Source organism: Carex rostrata, chromosome 16, assembly GCF_964058835.1.
Source record: "Carex rostrata chromosome 16, lpCarRost1.2, whole genome shotgun sequence".
Classification (NCBI taxonomy): domain Eukaryota; kingdom Viridiplantae; phylum Streptophyta; class Magnoliopsida; order Poales; family Cyperaceae; genus Carex; species Carex rostrata.
This window is the reverse complement of record NC_135933.1, coordinates 8554665-8573105: the sequence shown is the minus strand read 5'-3', so window position 1 is coordinate 8573105 and position 18441 is coordinate 8554665. Positions and strand designations below refer to the sequence as shown.

The 18441-nt window shown below is 35.8% G+C and overlaps 1 protein-coding gene and 1 long non-coding RNA gene across 3 annotated transcripts; one reads left to right on the top strand and one right to left on the bottom strand.

Annotated features, from left to right (window-relative positions):
• The first annotated feature begins 7862 nt into the window (after nt 1-7862).
• Nucleotides 7863-10078, top strand: LOC144567489 (uncharacterized). Of its 2 annotated transcripts, XR_013515422.1 has the most exons (7): nt 7863-8195; nt 8296-8344; nt 8552-8638; nt 8938-9004; nt 9141-9242; nt 9425-9806; nt 9922-10078. It is a non-coding gene; the product is annotated as an uncharacterized LOC144567489 (long non-coding RNA). The 2 variants fall into 2 exon arrangements; XR_013515421.1 differs by lacking the exons at nt 7863-8195; nt 8296-8344; nt 8552-8638; nt 8938-9004; nt 9141-9242 and having other exon boundaries at nt 9324-9583; nt 9683-9806.
• A 1227-nt stretch (nt 10079-11305) lies between these two features.
• LOC144567323 (GATA transcription factor 7-like) lies at nt 11306-12691 on the bottom strand. The gene is made up of 2 exons (XM_078317428.1): nt 12336-12691; nt 11306-12226 (listed from the first exon to the last, which is right to left on the bottom strand). The coding sequence occupies exons 1-2, from the start codon at nt 12471-12473 to the stop codon at nt 11585-11587; spliced, it is 780 nt and encodes a 259-aa protein (XP_078173554.1). The 5' UTR covers nt 12474-12691; the 3' UTR covers nt 11306-11584.
• Nucleotides 12692-18441: the final 5750 nt, after the last annotated feature.

The window sequence follows — 18441 nt, the reverse complement described above, 5'->3', positions numbered from 1 at the left end:
AATAATTTAGAAAAGTTTTAAAATAGAGTAGAATAATTTAGGAAGTTCCAAACTAGTGTAGAATAATTTAGAAAATTGTAAAGTGTTGCACGGATAATTTAGAAAAGTTTCAAAATGGTTTAGAATGATTTAGAAAGTTTCAAATTGGTTTGAATAATTATTTGGAATATTATTTGGAAATAACAAAAATGCATGTGTAATATGCCAAAAATGCATGTCGAGAATAATTTAGAAAATTTTAAAATAGTGCTCGAATAATTTAGAAAGTTCCAAAATAGTCGAGAATAATTTAGAAAGGTTCCAAAATGGTATAGAATAAATTAAAAAATTTTAAAATATTGTAAAATAGTTTAGAAAATTAGAAATTGGTTCCGAAACGGTTTAGAATGATTTAGGTAATCTAAATTAGTTTAGAAATAATTAGAAACATCCAAACCAGTTTAGATTAGTTTAAAAATTTCGAAAACAATGAATTAAGTTTGAATAAATTTTGTAGCATGGCAGATGAAATAGATATGGCGCGGGATAATTTTAGTGATCTGTTGTGGATACCGCACAGCAGTCACAGAGTGTGTCAAGCTTCTGAGGAGGTAAGCAATTAGTTATTTCTATTTTTTACTTGTTCAGAAATATATTCTTGTTTTAATTTCTAATTTTTATTTTCGGTAATGTAGAAAAAAAAGGTTATAAACGTGAAGCACTACCGTTGCCAGACCGCGTACCACGTTGCATACGCGCCATTCTTGATTCGATTGGGTTTATACCAGATTGCAGTCATGCCTCAAAAAAAAATTGATGCGGCGTTGATACACGGACTTGTGGAGTGGTGGCGTCCTGAGACACACACATTTCATCTTCCCTTCGGAGAGATGACTGGTATTAACTTCAAAAATAATTTAAATGAATTTGTTCTTCGTGATAATTTACTGATAATTAAAATGAAGAAATTTATATTTTTTTTATTTGATAAATTACAGTTACTTTGGAGGACGTAAGTTGTTTGTGGGGTTTGCCCATTACGGGGGTCCCAGTGACGGGGAGTACAGACGGTAGGAATGCAAAAGGCCGGCTCTTCGAATTGTTAGGAATCAACGAGCATGAGCATAGTGGACTTATGAAAAAACGGGGGCCTGAGGGAAATGAAAGAAGCATGGAGTTGATTTTCCTGAAATCTAAGTTTCGTGAACGATTTGAGAAGCTACCGGCAGATCGTAACGTTGAAACGCTGAAGTGGTAACTATATATATATATATATATATATTAATTTATTCGTACTTTATCCTATCAATAATGTACTCACATTGTCTTAAATTTTTCTAGGTACGTCCGGGCATATATCTTGGACCTGATGTCGTCCAGTTTGTTCCCGGACAGTAGCGGGGACGAGATACCGTTGTGGTATCTCGATCTAATTGTGAATTTGGACCAGCCGGTACCGTACAACTGGGGTGGAGCCGTTCTTCCATATCTGTATCGACATCTATGTGTCGCTACCGAGCCCGATAGAGGATCTATGCATGGTCCGGTGATGCTTCTGCAGCACTGGTCGTGGACTCGCTTTCCAGTTCTTCGGCCCGAGCCTCAAACTACAAACTGGGAACCTGTCTGGGGCGCTCCAACGCTTGATACATGCGCATCTTTTGCGTACAAATGGTGTGGTAAACACAAATACGTTTCATCCTCCCACTTCAAGACCTAGGGTGCACGTATCCCGCGGGGCCAGTTTCAGAGTTTGACGGAGGATCATGTGAATTGGGAGCCGTACGGGAGGGTCTACAGCAAGCTTCCGGCAGTGACCCAGCAGGGAAGGGTATGCTTCAATCTAGTTATTTATTTAGTTATATGTTACCGTATTTATAAATTATAACTCACATTCTTCATAAATTTATCAGCCCTACTACTTGTATCGCGGTCCACTGATATTTTATTGGATCGTTGAGCATACCTATCCGGATCGCTGCATGAGGCAATTCGGATTGTTTCAAGAGATTCCGGTGCCACAACCACTGAATAGGCACACGCATGTTGAGTTGCACAAGTAAGGTTGACTCACCTAAATTTTCCTTATTTATGTTAGTTACATCTGGGTGTTAAGTTGTTATAAAATTATGAACAGGTTGATGTTGGGCTCGAAGAAGAACGAGTCCTGGGCCACAAGACACGTGACATACGTTCAATTGGCTACTGCATATGAGGCACAAGTAATCAGAGAAGGTCGATCGTTTGAGACAAACGACCTTCCGCGTTATCGCAAGTGGTACCAGAAGACATGTATGGCATCTGTCTATCTGTTTAGTCAGCACGCGGAAGGAATGGATCGTGTGAATTGGCTCCCCAGAGTAGAGCATGGGCCGAGTGGATACATTCCCAGCGGACCACTTGTCACTCGAACTGTAAATATTTTTATTTGCTACCCTCGTTGATTAAAAGTCATAATTAATAAATTTGAAACTGTTTGTGTACAGGCATTGACTGGGATTGGAGAGTTGGCGCACGGCGTCAAGATGTTCTTAACCAAGGGGTGGCGAAAGATTGGTAAAAAACTAATGAGAATCACAGTCATGTCCCTTCCTTTTTCGATACGCTTTTGCAATAACTTAGTTACCCTGTCGGACCACACCTGACCATGCTGAAATCTCATTTGAGCTTTGCTCCATCGGTCAAAAAACCATTTATTCAACTTATAAAACGTGTCCTCCACGACCGCTGCAACCGGTAATCGCCGACTAATTTTGAACACGGCGTTCAGTGACTCTGACCCATTTGTTGTCATTATCCCCCATCGGTGACCTCCGTCCTCTGCTTGATACAACTTCTCTGGACATGGAAGCTCGTCTTCATCATTAGGGTTCCTCTTGCCCACCTTGTTAAGGTAGTCGATAGCCTTCGGACAACCAATTTCAAAGTCTTGTAACATCTCTTGCAACCTCCTAGGTTTGCATTTGTTCACTCCAGCTATGAACCTGTCACTAACCTCTCTCTTACGGCCCACGTGCTTGTAGAGATTTTCGGCAACATGTTGAGAGCAATACCGGTGCACACATTGATCGGTAGGCTCATCCCACCCGAGATTTGGATCCTGGAACACGGCTTTAATTCCCAAATGTCTATCCGATATGACACAAAAGAATCGATTATCTCCAATTACTTCCAGCCTCAACCATCTCATAAAAAAACCCCAGTTGTCAGCGCTTTCTTTCTCAACAATTGCAAAAGCCACTGGAAGTAATTGGTTTTCGGCATCGTACATACATGCCATCAGCAGCCTACCTTGGTACCGTCCCGACATGAAACATGCATCGATACTAATCACTGGTCTGAGGAATGGTATCGTTGCAATACAAGCTCCAAATGCCCATGCCGCTCTGTGGAAAAGCCTGTCAGTTTCTCCATCAATCGGGGTCGAGGTCACACAATACTTCGTTCCTGCATTATTTCTTTTGATGGCTTCTAATAGTGGAATAAGCAAGTTGTATGAGTTCTCCCAACTCCCAAACAGATTTGCAATAGCAAGCTCACGGCCTCTCCATAATTTGTTGTACTTGGGGGTTACCTTATTATATTTTTGCATGACGATATCTCGGATATGATTTATAGGAGAGCACACATCCCTTCTAATGGTCTTATCAATCGCAAGGGCAATCATCTCTGCTGTAAGATGACAATGATCAGTACGTGTTGCCGATACTGTGCATGTGTAAGGATATGCTTGTTTCGTAATAATCCAAGATTCTGAAAGACCGTTCTGCTTCGCGTATACCTTAAATTTACAAAATTTATCTCTGCACGCCACCTCGTAACGTCTAGGTTCGCTTCTAAGGACCTTGCACTCACAATTCTTATCGAGATGGAACTCATTGATTGCTATCTTTAGAGCCGTTTTCGACTCATAAACTACACCCTTAGCCAATGGATTATCGAATGTTTTTTTGGACCTGCCAAAAAAATCGACATCCGCAGGCCGAAAACCGGATATGTCATTGAAACTATCAACCGGATGTGTCATACTTTCCCGAACAGTTATCGGGTACTGTGCTTGATGGGTATGTGTTTGACGGTACTGTGAAGGTGACTGGCTGGGCGGTTCAATATCTTCGTCCGAACCCGATTCTTCACCTGAGAGCATCTCATCTCCACTCTCCAAACTGTCAGAATCAATTGCATCCATAGGGACATGCGAATAATCACGTACCTGTCTACGGACCCGACTGGTACATGGTCGGGATGTGCTTGGTAGATCCACAGAGTTTCGACTGGTACTGTGTCGGGGTCTAACTGGTAGATCCACAGAGTTGCTACCGATACTGGGTCGGGGTCTCACTGGTATATCCACAGAGTGCCGACCGGTACTAGGTCGGGATCTAACTGGTATTGGGTCGGGATCCACAAGATTCCGACTGGTACTGGGTCGGGATCGAGGTTCAGGAATCTGATTGGTGTAGTTCGGTTCCAATTCTACATATAACTCCAGAATCGATAACATTTGTGAAAATGACGACACAATTCCTAAAATCATTTCGAAAGATTGTTGGTTTATTACAGGTATTAACTGATGGTCACATCCCCCATCGGTAGACATATTAAATCTGGCTTGGATTTCCATATTTGCTTGGCTAACATTATACCCAACCAATTTATAAATCTCATTCCGAAGATAATCAAAGTTGTGGTTCACGGTTAGCGGTAATGAGTATTTAGCTCAGGTACTGTAAAATACCCCATCATTATTGTATTGGATTTCTCCTCCAATATAAATCTTGACACAAATAGTTATATCCATTTTTAGTTTCAATTGGTCTGGCAAGTCAAAAAATAACAACATATAAGTAATTAAAAATTGTCCGGAACTATGAAAATTATTCTATATTATTTTACAATTTCCTAAATTATTCTAGCCCATTTTGAATATTCCTAACTTATTCTGCACCATTTTGCAATATCCTTAACTATTTTCGAATTTTATAAAATATTCTAAACCATTTTGGAATGTTCGAAAAAATTCTAAATTATTTGGACAATATCCTGAACCAGTTGAAATGAACTAATTTATTATATTACAAATTAAAATTAAAATTAAAAATAAACTATTTTTAGTCTAAACAATATATGTAATTAACCTATTTTTAGTTTTGATTGGTACAAATAACAACATAAATAATTACAAATTAATTATAAAAAATGACCTTTTTCTTTTTTATCTTCCTTTATCTTTGCCTGAGTGTGTTCCTTTCTCTCCGTCTGAGTGTGATCGTGTGCTTCGTATCTGTAGCAGATTACAAAAACGATTAGAAGAAATAATAATTAACATAATTTCAAAAAAAAAAATAGATAGTTAAAAGATAAAATAATTAACATAATTATTTACTTACTGATAGAGCAAGTAATATTTGTTTACTGATTTATTTTTGTATGGATGATTATAATTGATTCTAAACAATCTAAATAAATCAATTCTAAACAATCTAAACATTCCAAACAAATAAATTCTAAACAATCTAAAAAATATTCCAAATAATTCTAAACAATATTTCAAAAAATTCTAAACAATTATATTTCAAAAATTTATAAAATTTTTGACATAATTTCCATACAAAGAACTGGAGGAGAAATCTTAATTATATTTCAAAAATCAATAGTTAAAAAAATAATAACTTAATTATAAAAAAAAAACTTACTTTTTTTCTTTGTTTCGTTCCTCTCTGGACGAGACTCTAATTCTTCAGAGTAAATTATGAGATTTGTATGCGGTTGCGTTTCTCTTTGGCTTCACAGGGGGTCTATTTAACGGAAGTTAATTTCCGGTGCACTGTTAACCGAACTTCTTTCTGGTTATCCAATAAACGGAAAAATATAAACTTTCCGGTGCTCTGTTAACCGAAAAAATAACCGGTTAGCTATCAACCGAACATATTCTAAAGGTCCGGTTACCCACTAACCGGAAAAAATCCACAAACCCGGTCACCCACTAACCGGAAAAATAGCAAAAATCCGGTTAACCAATAACCGGATTGGGTACATTTGCAATTTGATCCACTAAATGGGTAAATTACGAAATTTGTTATTAATTTTGGATATTTATAAAAAAATCGGTCCTTCTATTATGCAGTAAATCAAGCCACATCAGAATCCTATTGACTCGCCTTCGACCCAAAGTAATATTTTTGTCATTTGGAACAAGGGTTGGACCTTCATTTTCCAGCCAATCAGACTGATTGTCATACACATGCCATTCACCCATCCATGTGTTGATCAGTGTCTAGATGTGGTAGTAGTAATGTACGAACCTGCTAGGGTCAATGCCTCAGAGACGACACACTGCCAGAACATGAGAACACGGTATTCGGTTTAATTGCGGCTTCTGGCATGTGCATGTAACCGTGTTATCATCGGTGATTACCACCGTGTATTTGTAATTGGCCTTGGTAAACCGGCTAGAAGTGTCAGACATGTATGCATTAACTTTTCCTTATGTTGATGTTACCTCAAACTCATAGATTGTGACCTCCAGCACTGTTTGTTAATCAACTACGAAAAATTAATGATATTAATGTTTTAAAATAATTGAATGAAAATAGAATAATTTAAAATTTTAAAAATAAAATAATTTAATGAAAATAAAATACCTTCTGCACATGACATGAGAACTGTTGACCCTGGCTTGCTTCAAATTCTGATTTTGCTCTCCTTTAAGCAAACCATTGATGACATTTGTAAAATGTGTCCTCAATTATTGCTGCTACTGGCAACCTACGAGATGACCTAAAGACATTATTGAGCGATTCGGATCCGTTTGTAATTATAATTCCCCAACAGTAACCTCCATCCAGCGCTTGGAATATCTTCCATGGTTTTGGACACTCGTTCTCATCTTGATCCAGATGCTTACCTACACCGTCCAACCAATTCACAGCACGATCACATACATCCCCCATTGCTTGCATTCCTTGCTCATATCTCCTCATCTTCCTCTTCGCCACACATATCCTGAAGTACTTGATTGCCTGGTCATTGCAATGGTTACTCTTCATGTTTTTATGAACTATTCTATTCTTGGCGATCAAATATGATGATACTTTATGAACTACTCTATTCTTTGCGAAATGCTTTAGTTATTTTTTTCTCATTATTTTATTGAAATTTACGAACTATTTCTGAAATTTTGTCCGATTATATCTAAATCATACATTTTTTTTATTTTCCGAATTATTTTTTTATTCCAAATTTGTTACTATGATGCAAAATGGAGTTGACTAGGGTGTTCTTAAGCTCACCAAGTCCTGGCAGGCTTAACTTCAAAATATTACCAAATTAGCATCAAATGAAGAATCCAAATCGTTAAAACCAATACACTTCCCAAATAATATATTTACATACAAAATTTATAAATTTTCAAATTATTTTAGTATAAAATCAAGTGGTAAAAAAAAATTATAAGTTAATATTAATATATTTATTTTTCTTCATTTTTGGATCGTTGAATTTTATACTAAATTAATTTGTAATTTTATATTTTACAAATAAATATATCATTAATAAATTAGATCGATTTTAACAATTTGAATTCGTCATCTAAAATTAATTCGATTAATTTTGAAGCTATGCTCATAAAAAAATGTGAATATAAGAACTGTCTAGTTCTACTATGCGAGTGAAGGCATATATTATAATTATAATACCTTAATTTTCAATGAGTTCTGACCTCAGCAATGAACAGTGTAAAAACTCCCATCTACCATCTGATTATGCATCAATGAACAGGATTAATTGAAGCTTACCTAAGCTAACGTCATATGTCCTACACTGGCCCCATCCATTTCTGTCGCCTACGCCAATTTTCTCCGGAAAACCCAAATTGGTCCCTCCGCGCTCTGCGATCACCACCTGGCTTACCACGTTACCATCTCCCCACGACGTGTCGGCTCTCCTCTCACCGCCTTCTTCTTCCCGATTTTAGACGGTCTTCCTTCCCTAGGGTCTAGGGACTATTTGCTCCACCTCCTCCGGTCTTCCCCTGCTGCCAGCCGCCTGTCTCTCCCTCAAGCTACTCTGGAAGGAGGCCACGCTTTTCACTGTCATCGGTCATCTCTGCTTCTTCCAGCTACGTCTCTTTGGTATGATTCCTTCAAATGCTATCAATTCCGACCATCATTTCACTTTTCCACAACGACAATGACATCCAATCAGCATAAGTCATGGTTGGTTCTTTCTTTTCCCAAATCTCATCTACGGAAGTATCTCCTTATCACCAGGTTGTCCTCCAATTGCATCATTGCTAACCAGTTCCTGCTTTGTTAGGGTGGAGCGCTACTAGCTCTTAAGGTTCCCTGCTTCTATCCAACTTCAGGTGTGTTATTTCAGTTTTCCCCTTTTTCCATGCTACCACTTTTTTGCTTGATTGTCGTAGAGCTACTAACTTACCCTGCTGAATAAGGGCATGAATAGGTTTATTGTTTTCCCCTACACTTGGGGTTATGATTCTTGCAATTTCGTTCAGTTTTTAATACATTTCAAATGTATTTCCTAAGGAAATATGATCACTGCAATTTTCCAGTAAAAAGTTGAGGATCAAAAACTGAACTTCTTCAAATGATTAGCTCCTGATAGAAAGAATGGGAACGTGGTTCTTGATAGAGTACTGGTACGCCTGAGATAATTTACTGCAATTTTTTTTACCTTTTTGTATTATTTTTCCCCTTTCTGCTCAGCTTTTTGAGCATTTTCATTTGTTTTAAACCTGTTACAAACCTCTTGTAACTTTACCATTATCAATGGAATCAAATGTGGGCTTGACTCACATTTTTTTCTCAGAAAAAAAAAGAAGAAGAGAAGTAAAAGGTGAAGCTCAAGACAGCTTCTCTTAGATAGTTATTTTTGTACTGTATTTACATATTTACAATTATTCATATTATTTTCCATTGTTTACAATTTTCAACTCAGTGGCTGAGGAGATGAAGTTGAAAGTGCAAATTGGTATTGGTTGCGAGAGTTCCCTCATCCCAACTTGGTAAGGCAGATATAATTGTCCACTTTCCATTTGTTTCTTAAATTAATCTCACATGCATAAAGTCAGCACCATTTATTGACATACCAAACTTAAATCTCTGTTCTTCTCAATAACAAAGTATATTTATGTTATGTAGATTTGACGGAACTCAGAATTGGATGCCGAGCTGGTGATAGCTAATGGCTTCAAGTTTTCTTACACAATAGAAGTCGGAGCTGGGGGACCACGAGGCTGGCAGGTATTCCAATAACTTTCGTACATGCATGTGTGTGTGTGTGTGTATTTTCCCATGTGCTTTCTATCGATCAGTGGTTTCAATCCTTGAGCATGTGGTTTAATCTGGGTCGTTACTGGAGAAATATATCAGTGGTAAACTGGTACTACATCCAAACTGACAAGTAACATTCATTGTTAATGTAGATTGGAGGAGAATGACAAGTTTGTTGTTACTTCCTTTAAGAAGAATCTTGATATATGGAGCCAGCTCTGGAGAGTGGTTCAGCATAGCGACATGGTATAGTTCATTTTGATGACCCTGTTTGTGCTCAACTTTTCTGCCCAAGGCATACATTTGTGCCAGTTTGTATATATAAACCATGCTTTTACCAGTGCCCTAAAGTAATTTTTTTTCTTCTATTGACGTCAATATCATATTTTATTATTATTCCGTGTGGTCAGTACTGAGCTGCACAACATGACTATGATTTTTGTGTTGGCAAAAGATATCGTTGTCAAGCGAAGAGAGTTAGGTGTACCAATTGAAGATGTTCCAAAGAACTGTGTATCTTACCTCTTTATTCTGGTCATTTTCTTTGTTTTTTTTTTTGAAACCTTGGTCATTTTCTTATTTGCTGACAAGAAAATCTCCCCTATATAATACTATAGTATTGATTGTAAACATTCATCTTGACATTCAGGGTTATTGGTGTAGACCTTGTAAGGAGATTTAAACCCGATTGGAATAAAACTTTTTACGACTACAAAAAGATGGCCTCATATATGAACGTGAAATGCTTAAAGGTTTAGTTATTATTGATGTTACATTCTATTCACTTGGGAATTACAGCTTAGTAGCGGGTTTAGTAAAATTTCAAGATTATCAATTGAATTAATATGATGTATACACTTTGGGCTGGCTATGAAATTAATTATACTGCAGTATAATCTACGCACTTGCTTACACTTCTGGCATGCCAAATTCTGATTCTGATTCTGAACAAATATCTGCTATAATAAGTAAACCATATAATATAAAAATAATGTCACCCATGTACACTGACATGCATCAAAAAAACAGTTGCGGCGGAGCTGCAACAACACACCTAGTTTGATATATGTTTGGAGGAAGTTGTACGAAAATAAGCCCCTGGATGATTGGGCTAAGATAAAACCTACATGTTCAGGCCTCATTAACTAGTTCATGGGCTTGCAGTCTATGGGCTGGGCTGTACTACATAGTTTGAATTTGGGTACTGCACCTGTTTTTTGTTACAACAGACATCCCTGCGCAATTCAATTTTTAAAAACAAATGCTCGCGTGGCAATTAGGTCAGAATCTCAACTTTTGATTTACATATGCATCAGATTTTCAGAGCAAGAGATTGATCCTAGAAACGTTTGGGATTAAATTCTATTACCAACCTTTGGACACTTGAACAGAGGTAACTGATTTAACATCCTCCAGTACTCAGAACCAACGAACTCTACCAGTCTGTGCTTAACAACCAGAAAGGTGTTAACAAAGAAAAAGAAAAGAAGCAACCTCGGACCAGAATAAATTATAATTTCATTTCAATTCAATTGCACAAGACTCTCCTATTTCTAATCTCTTGCTCCAGTGGAGATACACAGGGGAGCCATAGTCATAATTTGACGTAACACAACTCTCAACACGCACATTTCTTTGGATAAAAAATGAAAAGCAATGAAAAACAAAACCCAAATTTGGAACTTTTAAAATAAGGAAAATCACAACCATTGCCTGCGATCCCAAATACAATGCAACAGTGGACACATAAGATTATAGACATTGTCTACAAACCAAAAGGAGGGTTGTAACCAATCGCAATCAATGGTTGCGATCTTCCTACTCCAAAAGATTTGGTTTCTGTCTTTCCCAAACTGTATTCCTTAATTAGCATTTTCACTAACAAGGTGAAAAAAGGCTGTTCACCTTGCTACCACCAAATTTTTTTAAAAAAAAATGTGCAGCATCTCTAATTTGCACAAGCCTAATTTTAAGGGAATTGCATAGATCATGAACTATTTTTCAACTGTTGAACACTTCAATGAGATTATAGATTATTGGATATCATCAATTATTTTCTCACTTCTAAATCCTAATTATTCGAACCTTAAACAAGGATAGGATACACCAACATCTTGCCATGTTGAAAAAAAACCCAGTATCCTTTCTCTTGCTCACTATTTTCATCTAACTAATCATAAACAATAAAAATAACACAAACTGGTTTGCTAACATCAGTATTCTAAATTCTAAACCTTCTTTTCTGAGTTATAATAACCAGCACAATTAACACTACTAAAAAAAAAAAAAAATTAACATGAAACATCACAGATTCATGTACCTCCGCCACTGTCATGCACCTCTCCACCTTGTTCATTGCCACCGAGCGACGATCGGCGGCCCCCTCTTGTACTTGAATTCACCCCTCCATCTGTTTGCCTCCCACCACGCATCTCTAAAACCTTTCGGTGAAAATTCGAGTGCTTCCCGGGATGAAATGTCGGGCTGTTAGCGGGACGATATTCGTCATACAATCTCCCACTTTTATATCTCACACCACACGCATTGCAAAGGGTTCCGGGTCCCTCGGGTCCCTGCCGCCATTGTGGTGTATCATCCACTAGGCAATGTGTGCACCTCCTAATTGAGGGTTGTTTTTCCTTACTACTTTCACTTGTCGATAATAAAGGGAAGTTAGAGAAATCTTTCCTCGGGCGCCGTGGAATTTGGCTCCGCCTCTTCATCGGAACCCTAACCTTCTCGATCTCCTGTTCTTCCATATCCTTTATCTCCAGTCCATCCACCACCATAGTATCCAGTGCTTCCATGGCAGCAGATGCTTCCTCTTCCAGGGAAGTATCTAATGGAGGGAAAGGGAACGCGTCCATGTTAGACAACCACTCCAGCTCTTCTTCCTCCTCCTCCTGTGCTTCAACTCCCTCCTTTTTACCCTGTTTAGCATCCCCACTCAAAACCTAAGAAAGCCGATGAAAAAGAACTAGTCTTTAAGGGTTTGAACAGAGTCGAGATAAAAATTTCGGGAAAAGAGTTTTCATTTTTTTACATTTCGGAGGTGGTACGAACCGGGATAGAATCTCCCAAAAACAGGAGGAAATCGTCAGCGAGGCACGTCTCCAGGCCAAGAGCGCCCGCCACCACCGCAGGCTCCTCCTCCGGCGTCGGCGTCGCCGGAGCAGCGGGTTTGTCAACAGCCTCTCCCATCGGATTGAATGAGAGCGCAAATGATTCAGAGGATTCTTTTTTGTTAATTTTTCTCTAATTCTATTGTTTTCTTTAAATCCTTGTTTATCCTCTTTCTATTCTATTTTGGGTTCTTTACTGTTTCATCGTTTATGGCTCCGTTGCGGTTTTTTTCACTGGTGGCGGGGAAGGAGAGAAACTGAGAAAGGAAGGGGTTTTAGGGTTCGGATAATTGGGATTACAACCCTTGTAAAGTGTGATATTAATAATGTTAAACCTGTCAAAGATTTTGTTAATTAGTGTATCTTTTTAATTTAATTTGTTGGCGTATTAGTATTACTACCATAATGACTATTGACCCAATACCTGGTATTTGATTTTTTTTTACATAATATATATAGATAAATTTTCACTGAAGCAGTCTATATAGTTTTTGCATGCAACAATATCATTAATTAAGAAACAATTTCCAATCAATGAACTATAAATGACTTGTCTTTTATATTCATCAACTGATACGGGTGCCTTAATTTTCTATATTTTTTAAATTAATTATAATTAGCAACTGGGTTAATGTTAATATTTTAGTTTGGCGCTTTTGCTTTAGAAAATTGGACAAGCAAATTTCATATTAACCAGTATATGGAAGCAAAGCAACTTATAGAATCATACAAAACAAATTGATCCTGTAAAGGGATTAATATTAGTGAAATTTGGTTTCTTGTTAGGGGAGAGTGAAAAAAATAAATAAAAGGGTTTAGTTTAGAGCTTGTTTGGTTGTGGAGGTGCGGAATGAGATTATTTGGGTGTGAAAATTTACAAATTAATATACGGAAATGATTATGAGAATGTGCGGCAATTAATTTTTTTATTATACTGTGAGAATAGTTGTGAAAAATTCTAACTTGAGTAAAATATTCATGGAAATTGTAATTTTTCTTTTTTCAATGACTCGTTATCAATAGTAATTTTGTGTACTATTTTGTGATTGATAGTTTCCTTATTAATTATAACAATCTAATAATTAACATATAATAACATTTAGAAAAAAAATTGTATAAGCATAATATATTAAAATATTCTCCCTAGTTAGTAGTGTAAATTATATGAATTATATCAAATAATGGCAAATACCATTAAGATTTTGGATAACTGAAAGCCTATTTTATAATTCGAAAATTAAATTAAGTAATTTGAGATCTCGAAATTTTTATGAGATTCAGATGCAAGTGTTAGTATAGTATAATTTATTTAATAATGAGTACTAAATCATCCCACGTTTTTTTTATTTCAAAATTTTAAGGAGAGATGGAACAAGAGATCATGAAAAAAAATGATTTCATTTGATATAATATTTTTTTCATACGGATTAATAAAAAATATAGAAATGAATATGACGATAAAAAATTGACACCCGAACATATTATAAATTATTATTTTTTAATTGAATCTAAAATGCCACAAATTCACACCCTTTCAAACACGTCCTCGAGGAAAACACCCTAAAAACCTCGAGTTTCTTGCACTTTTTTTGAACTTGTAGAGTTTTGCCATAATAACCTGTCCATTTTGCATGCATGTAGATGGGGTTAACATTGTCAAAAGTTATATGGTGCTTTTCGGTTTCGCTCTAAAGAGAAAATATGTATTGAAAAAAAAAATCTTAAATTTTAAATTAAGATGATTTCTATAAAATTTTGCATTCAATATGTTTTGAACACGGATAGTTTTGTTCTAAAACATTAGAAATCCGTATGATAGAAAATAACATGATAAGTTGTGCTAGAATTTCTGCAGAGAAATTCAAAAGAATTTTGTTGACTTAAGAATTTGTTTGCATCTTAGGGAAATTGACATATCTCTTATCAATCATGATAAATAAGTAAAAAGAAACATTATCGTCCCAATAAGAATGTAAATAATGTGGCACCACTTAGAACTAAGAAAAAAAAATTCATTTTTTGTTTATAATTTGAGTTATTAAATTAATATGATCATACATCTTAAATTGAAAGGAATGAATAAAAATACAAAAAAAAAAACAAATAATATAATAGCAAATACAGATGCATCCTCCAAACTAGACAACCCACAATATTTAGGAAAATAATTTGACTCATCAGAAAAATTCGTCTCGAGCTCACCGAATTGTAAAAACGAGTGATGCTTCTATGGACATAAGGATCTATTTGTAAAATGAACATATTTTTATTTTCAAAGTTCAAACAGTCGATCCGAACCGTTCATCTTGTTCTCCATATTAATATGTGCTTGGAGACCAAATTTTACATTTTTCTGAATTTGTTTACTATTTATTAAGATGGGTACAAAAAATATCAAATTCAGACCATTGAATTTTGTACCCATCTTAATAAATAGTAAAAAAAATCGGAAAAATGTAAAATTTGGTCTCCAAACACATATTAATATGGAGAACAAGATGAATGATTCGGATCGACTGTTTAAACTTTGAAAATAAAAATATGTATATTTTACAAATAGATCCTTATGTCAATAGAAGCCTTTGCCAAAAAGAATTCCCACTTTTGTTAGCAAGAGGTATTTGACTTTTCTCCCAGGTGATTCAATCCAAACTTCACCTGCCAAATTAAAAAATTTCATGTGTCGCTGGCTAGGCAGATTTGACAGGTATAATAGTTTGTAATTTAGCTGTTGTCCAGTATTTATTATATACTTATCTTTTACATTTTTCAACTCATTTATACAGTTTTTAAATATACAAATCAAATTCAAATTAAACTCACCGTCATATGATCAAATAATGACGAGAATACGCTATATCTGGAACTCGACGTGTCAGATTATATTATTGAAATTTACGTCAGATTATATTATGGAGACTTTTGCACTAAGATTATTGGTGCAAAGGAAGCCCACTCGCACAGATCATGCAAAAGATTATCAGCACAGGAACCAATAATGAAACTCAGAGTCAATTTTAAGTACAGCCCACCACAGAAGCAACATTTTTATGCAATTAAGCTCAAATATGATTTCATTGAGGCCCAATAAAATTAGTTTGGGCCTTCTTGGACCCTAAATGAAGTCCACTGGAAACCAGCGAGTCCTACAACACCTGATTAATTTGAGTTTGAAATTCGGGAATTAGCATCCACTAGGAACAGGTTGCCTAGATGCCCATCAGAAAATTTGAGTCTAATGGATTCTTCCGCAGTCTGGTTTCGGCCCCTATTTTTATCGGGCCTGTTCGGCACACATAGAATAGAAGAATAGACCGGAATTAAGGTCTAATTCCTGCCGAACAGAGCTGGAATGAGTTAGAATAGAAGCATCGGAATAGAGCTTTTTCCCATATTTTTAATTCCAAGGGTGAGCTAGAATAAAGAATTGGAGTGGAATAGAGACTAAAGAAATACTTCTTCTACTCATATTTGGATGATGTGGCAAATTCTTTTTCACTTTTTTCAATTTTAATGTGCACATTTTTAGAGGAGGAAGAAAAGTGGAGCACTTTTGAATTTAATTTTTTATTTTAATGAAAAAAGAGTGTCACTATTTCACCGTGAAGTTGCTGAACATATTTGGAATATATCATAATAGTCATCTCCTCTCAATTCTACAGATCCTCTATTCCACTTTAATTCCATGCCATGCCGAACAGGCCCATCAGGAACATCTGTTTCGGCCTTTCTGAAATCGTCAGTTTTTCTGCATTCTCAGTTTCGGCCCCCTGTTTCTGTCACTATTATGGCTTTTGCAGAACAGGCAGTTTTCTACATCACCAGTTTCGGCCCCCGTTTTTGCTAGGATCATCTGTTTTGGCCTTTCCAGAACTGCCAATTTTTCTGCATTCCCGGCCCCTGTTTTTTCCTTGAACATTTGTTTTGGCCTTTCTAAAACTGCCAGTTTTTCTGCATTCCCAGTTTCGGCCCCCTGTTTCTGCCAGGACCATCTATTATGGCTTTTGCAGAACATGCAGTTTTCTGCATCAGCAGTTTTGGCCCCCGTTTCTGCCTGGACATCTGTTTTGGCCTTTCCAAAACCACTAGTTTTTCTGCATTCCAAGTTTCGACCCCTGTTTCTGCCAGGAACATCTGTTTTGGCTTTTGCAGAACCGACAGTTTTTCTGCATTCGCAGGAACATCCAGGGCCGGCCAGGAACATCCAGGAACAGCCAGGAACATTTCGAAAACTACCTAAACTGGTAGAATTTTTACTGGTTAGAGGCATATTTTCCATCAAAATAATAACAGCCCAATGCCATTTGAAACTTGCAAAAAATTTTGCGATTTGAGAAACCTGTAAAAGTTTAACATGTTTTGTCCTAAACCCAGCAAAAATTTTACAAGTTTTTTGACCAGAATCGAAACAGTTGTGCAGAAAAGTGGGTAGTTCGGCCAAAGCCGAAACAAACTGTTCCTAACCGAAACAGAGGCAAAAAGCAGTTTTTTGAACCATACTAATTTTGGCTGAGTGAAAATCGTGGAAAATAACTAAAATTAAATATTCTTTTTATTAATACAAGTAGCAAATAAAAATTATCAATACAAGTATAGTTTGGAACAAAACCTGTCAATAATACAGTAAGAAAGAAAGCAAGCAAAAAATTGATGAATTGATAACATCCACTCAGTAGCAAACTATACTTGTATCTGACACCGTGAGACTTATTATTTACACAAGTGCAAGTTCTGATTTATTTTTTGTAAAAGTAACAAAATTAAATAACAAAAAATAAACACGACTTTGAGATGTATTGTAGGATTTATCTGTTGGATCTGTAGAAGTTTTCTCCACGATTTTCACTCAACCATAATTAGTATGGTTCAAAAAACTGCTTTCTGCCTCAGTTTTGGCTAGGAACAGGATGTTTCGGTTCTGGCTGAACTATCCACTTTTCTGCACAGCTGTTTCAGATCTTATTTCAGCTTGGAACAGGCTGTTTTGGCGCTGGCCGAAAACCTGTAAAAAATTTGTCAGTTTTGGCCGGAAAAGCATGTAAAATTTTTATGGGTTTCTCAAACCGCAAAAATCTTTGTAGGTTTCCAATGGCATTGAACTGGTATTATTTTTGGCGGAAACTAGGCCTGTAACCGGTAAAAAATTTACCAAACAGTTTTCGAAATGTCCTGAAAACGTGGATAGTTTTTGAAGTTTTATATTTTTTTGGGATATGAATAAAAATTTTGGGTAGTTGAATTTAAGTTACTACAGAATATGTGTAATTGAAATCAGGCGAGGTCTGGTTTGAAAAAATATTGGGCCGATTATTTTTCTCATCATGGATATTTTTTTATTCGAAATCACTATATAATACCAAATTAATAAGAAGTAGACTAAACAGTTTAATATAGTTTCTTATTCTTCTATATATCTTTTACAAATTTACAATAGAAAATATAAAACTAGCTTATAAAATAAACCGTTATATGTGTTTATGTCACTTTGGTTGCGTGCAAAGTAAAGATTGGTATTTTTTTTTTCTTTATTTTTTATGTACATGAATTAAAAGTTGAAAAAAAAAAAGATTTTACATAATTTGTCCACATGAAAAAAATGATGTTCTTGAAAATAAAAAACTGAAGTATTGTCGATTTTATTAACAAAAATTAACCAACAAAATATGTATTTTAGCTACCTCATCAGTCATGCAAAAAAAAAAAAAAAATCCACAAGTTTTTTTATTCAATTACTTCCAATCTTCCATTCAAGCTCCCAATAATATTTGTGTCCACATCTCTATCTAAATTTGGTATTAACTTTTCTTGAATTATAACCAATCGGCCATAAATTAGTAATGTATCGAATTTTATCTGTCTTTAATTAAGAAAACATATGCTTATACTAATAATAAAATTCTTAAGCATATGTTTGATTATAAGGACGGTAACAGTAACTGAAAGTCGTTATACGAACTTACGCAATTAATAATTGATAAGTAATAAAATATAAATAAAATAGACTTTTACAGAGCCATAGAAAGTGTGTGTTAATGGCTTAATGCTCA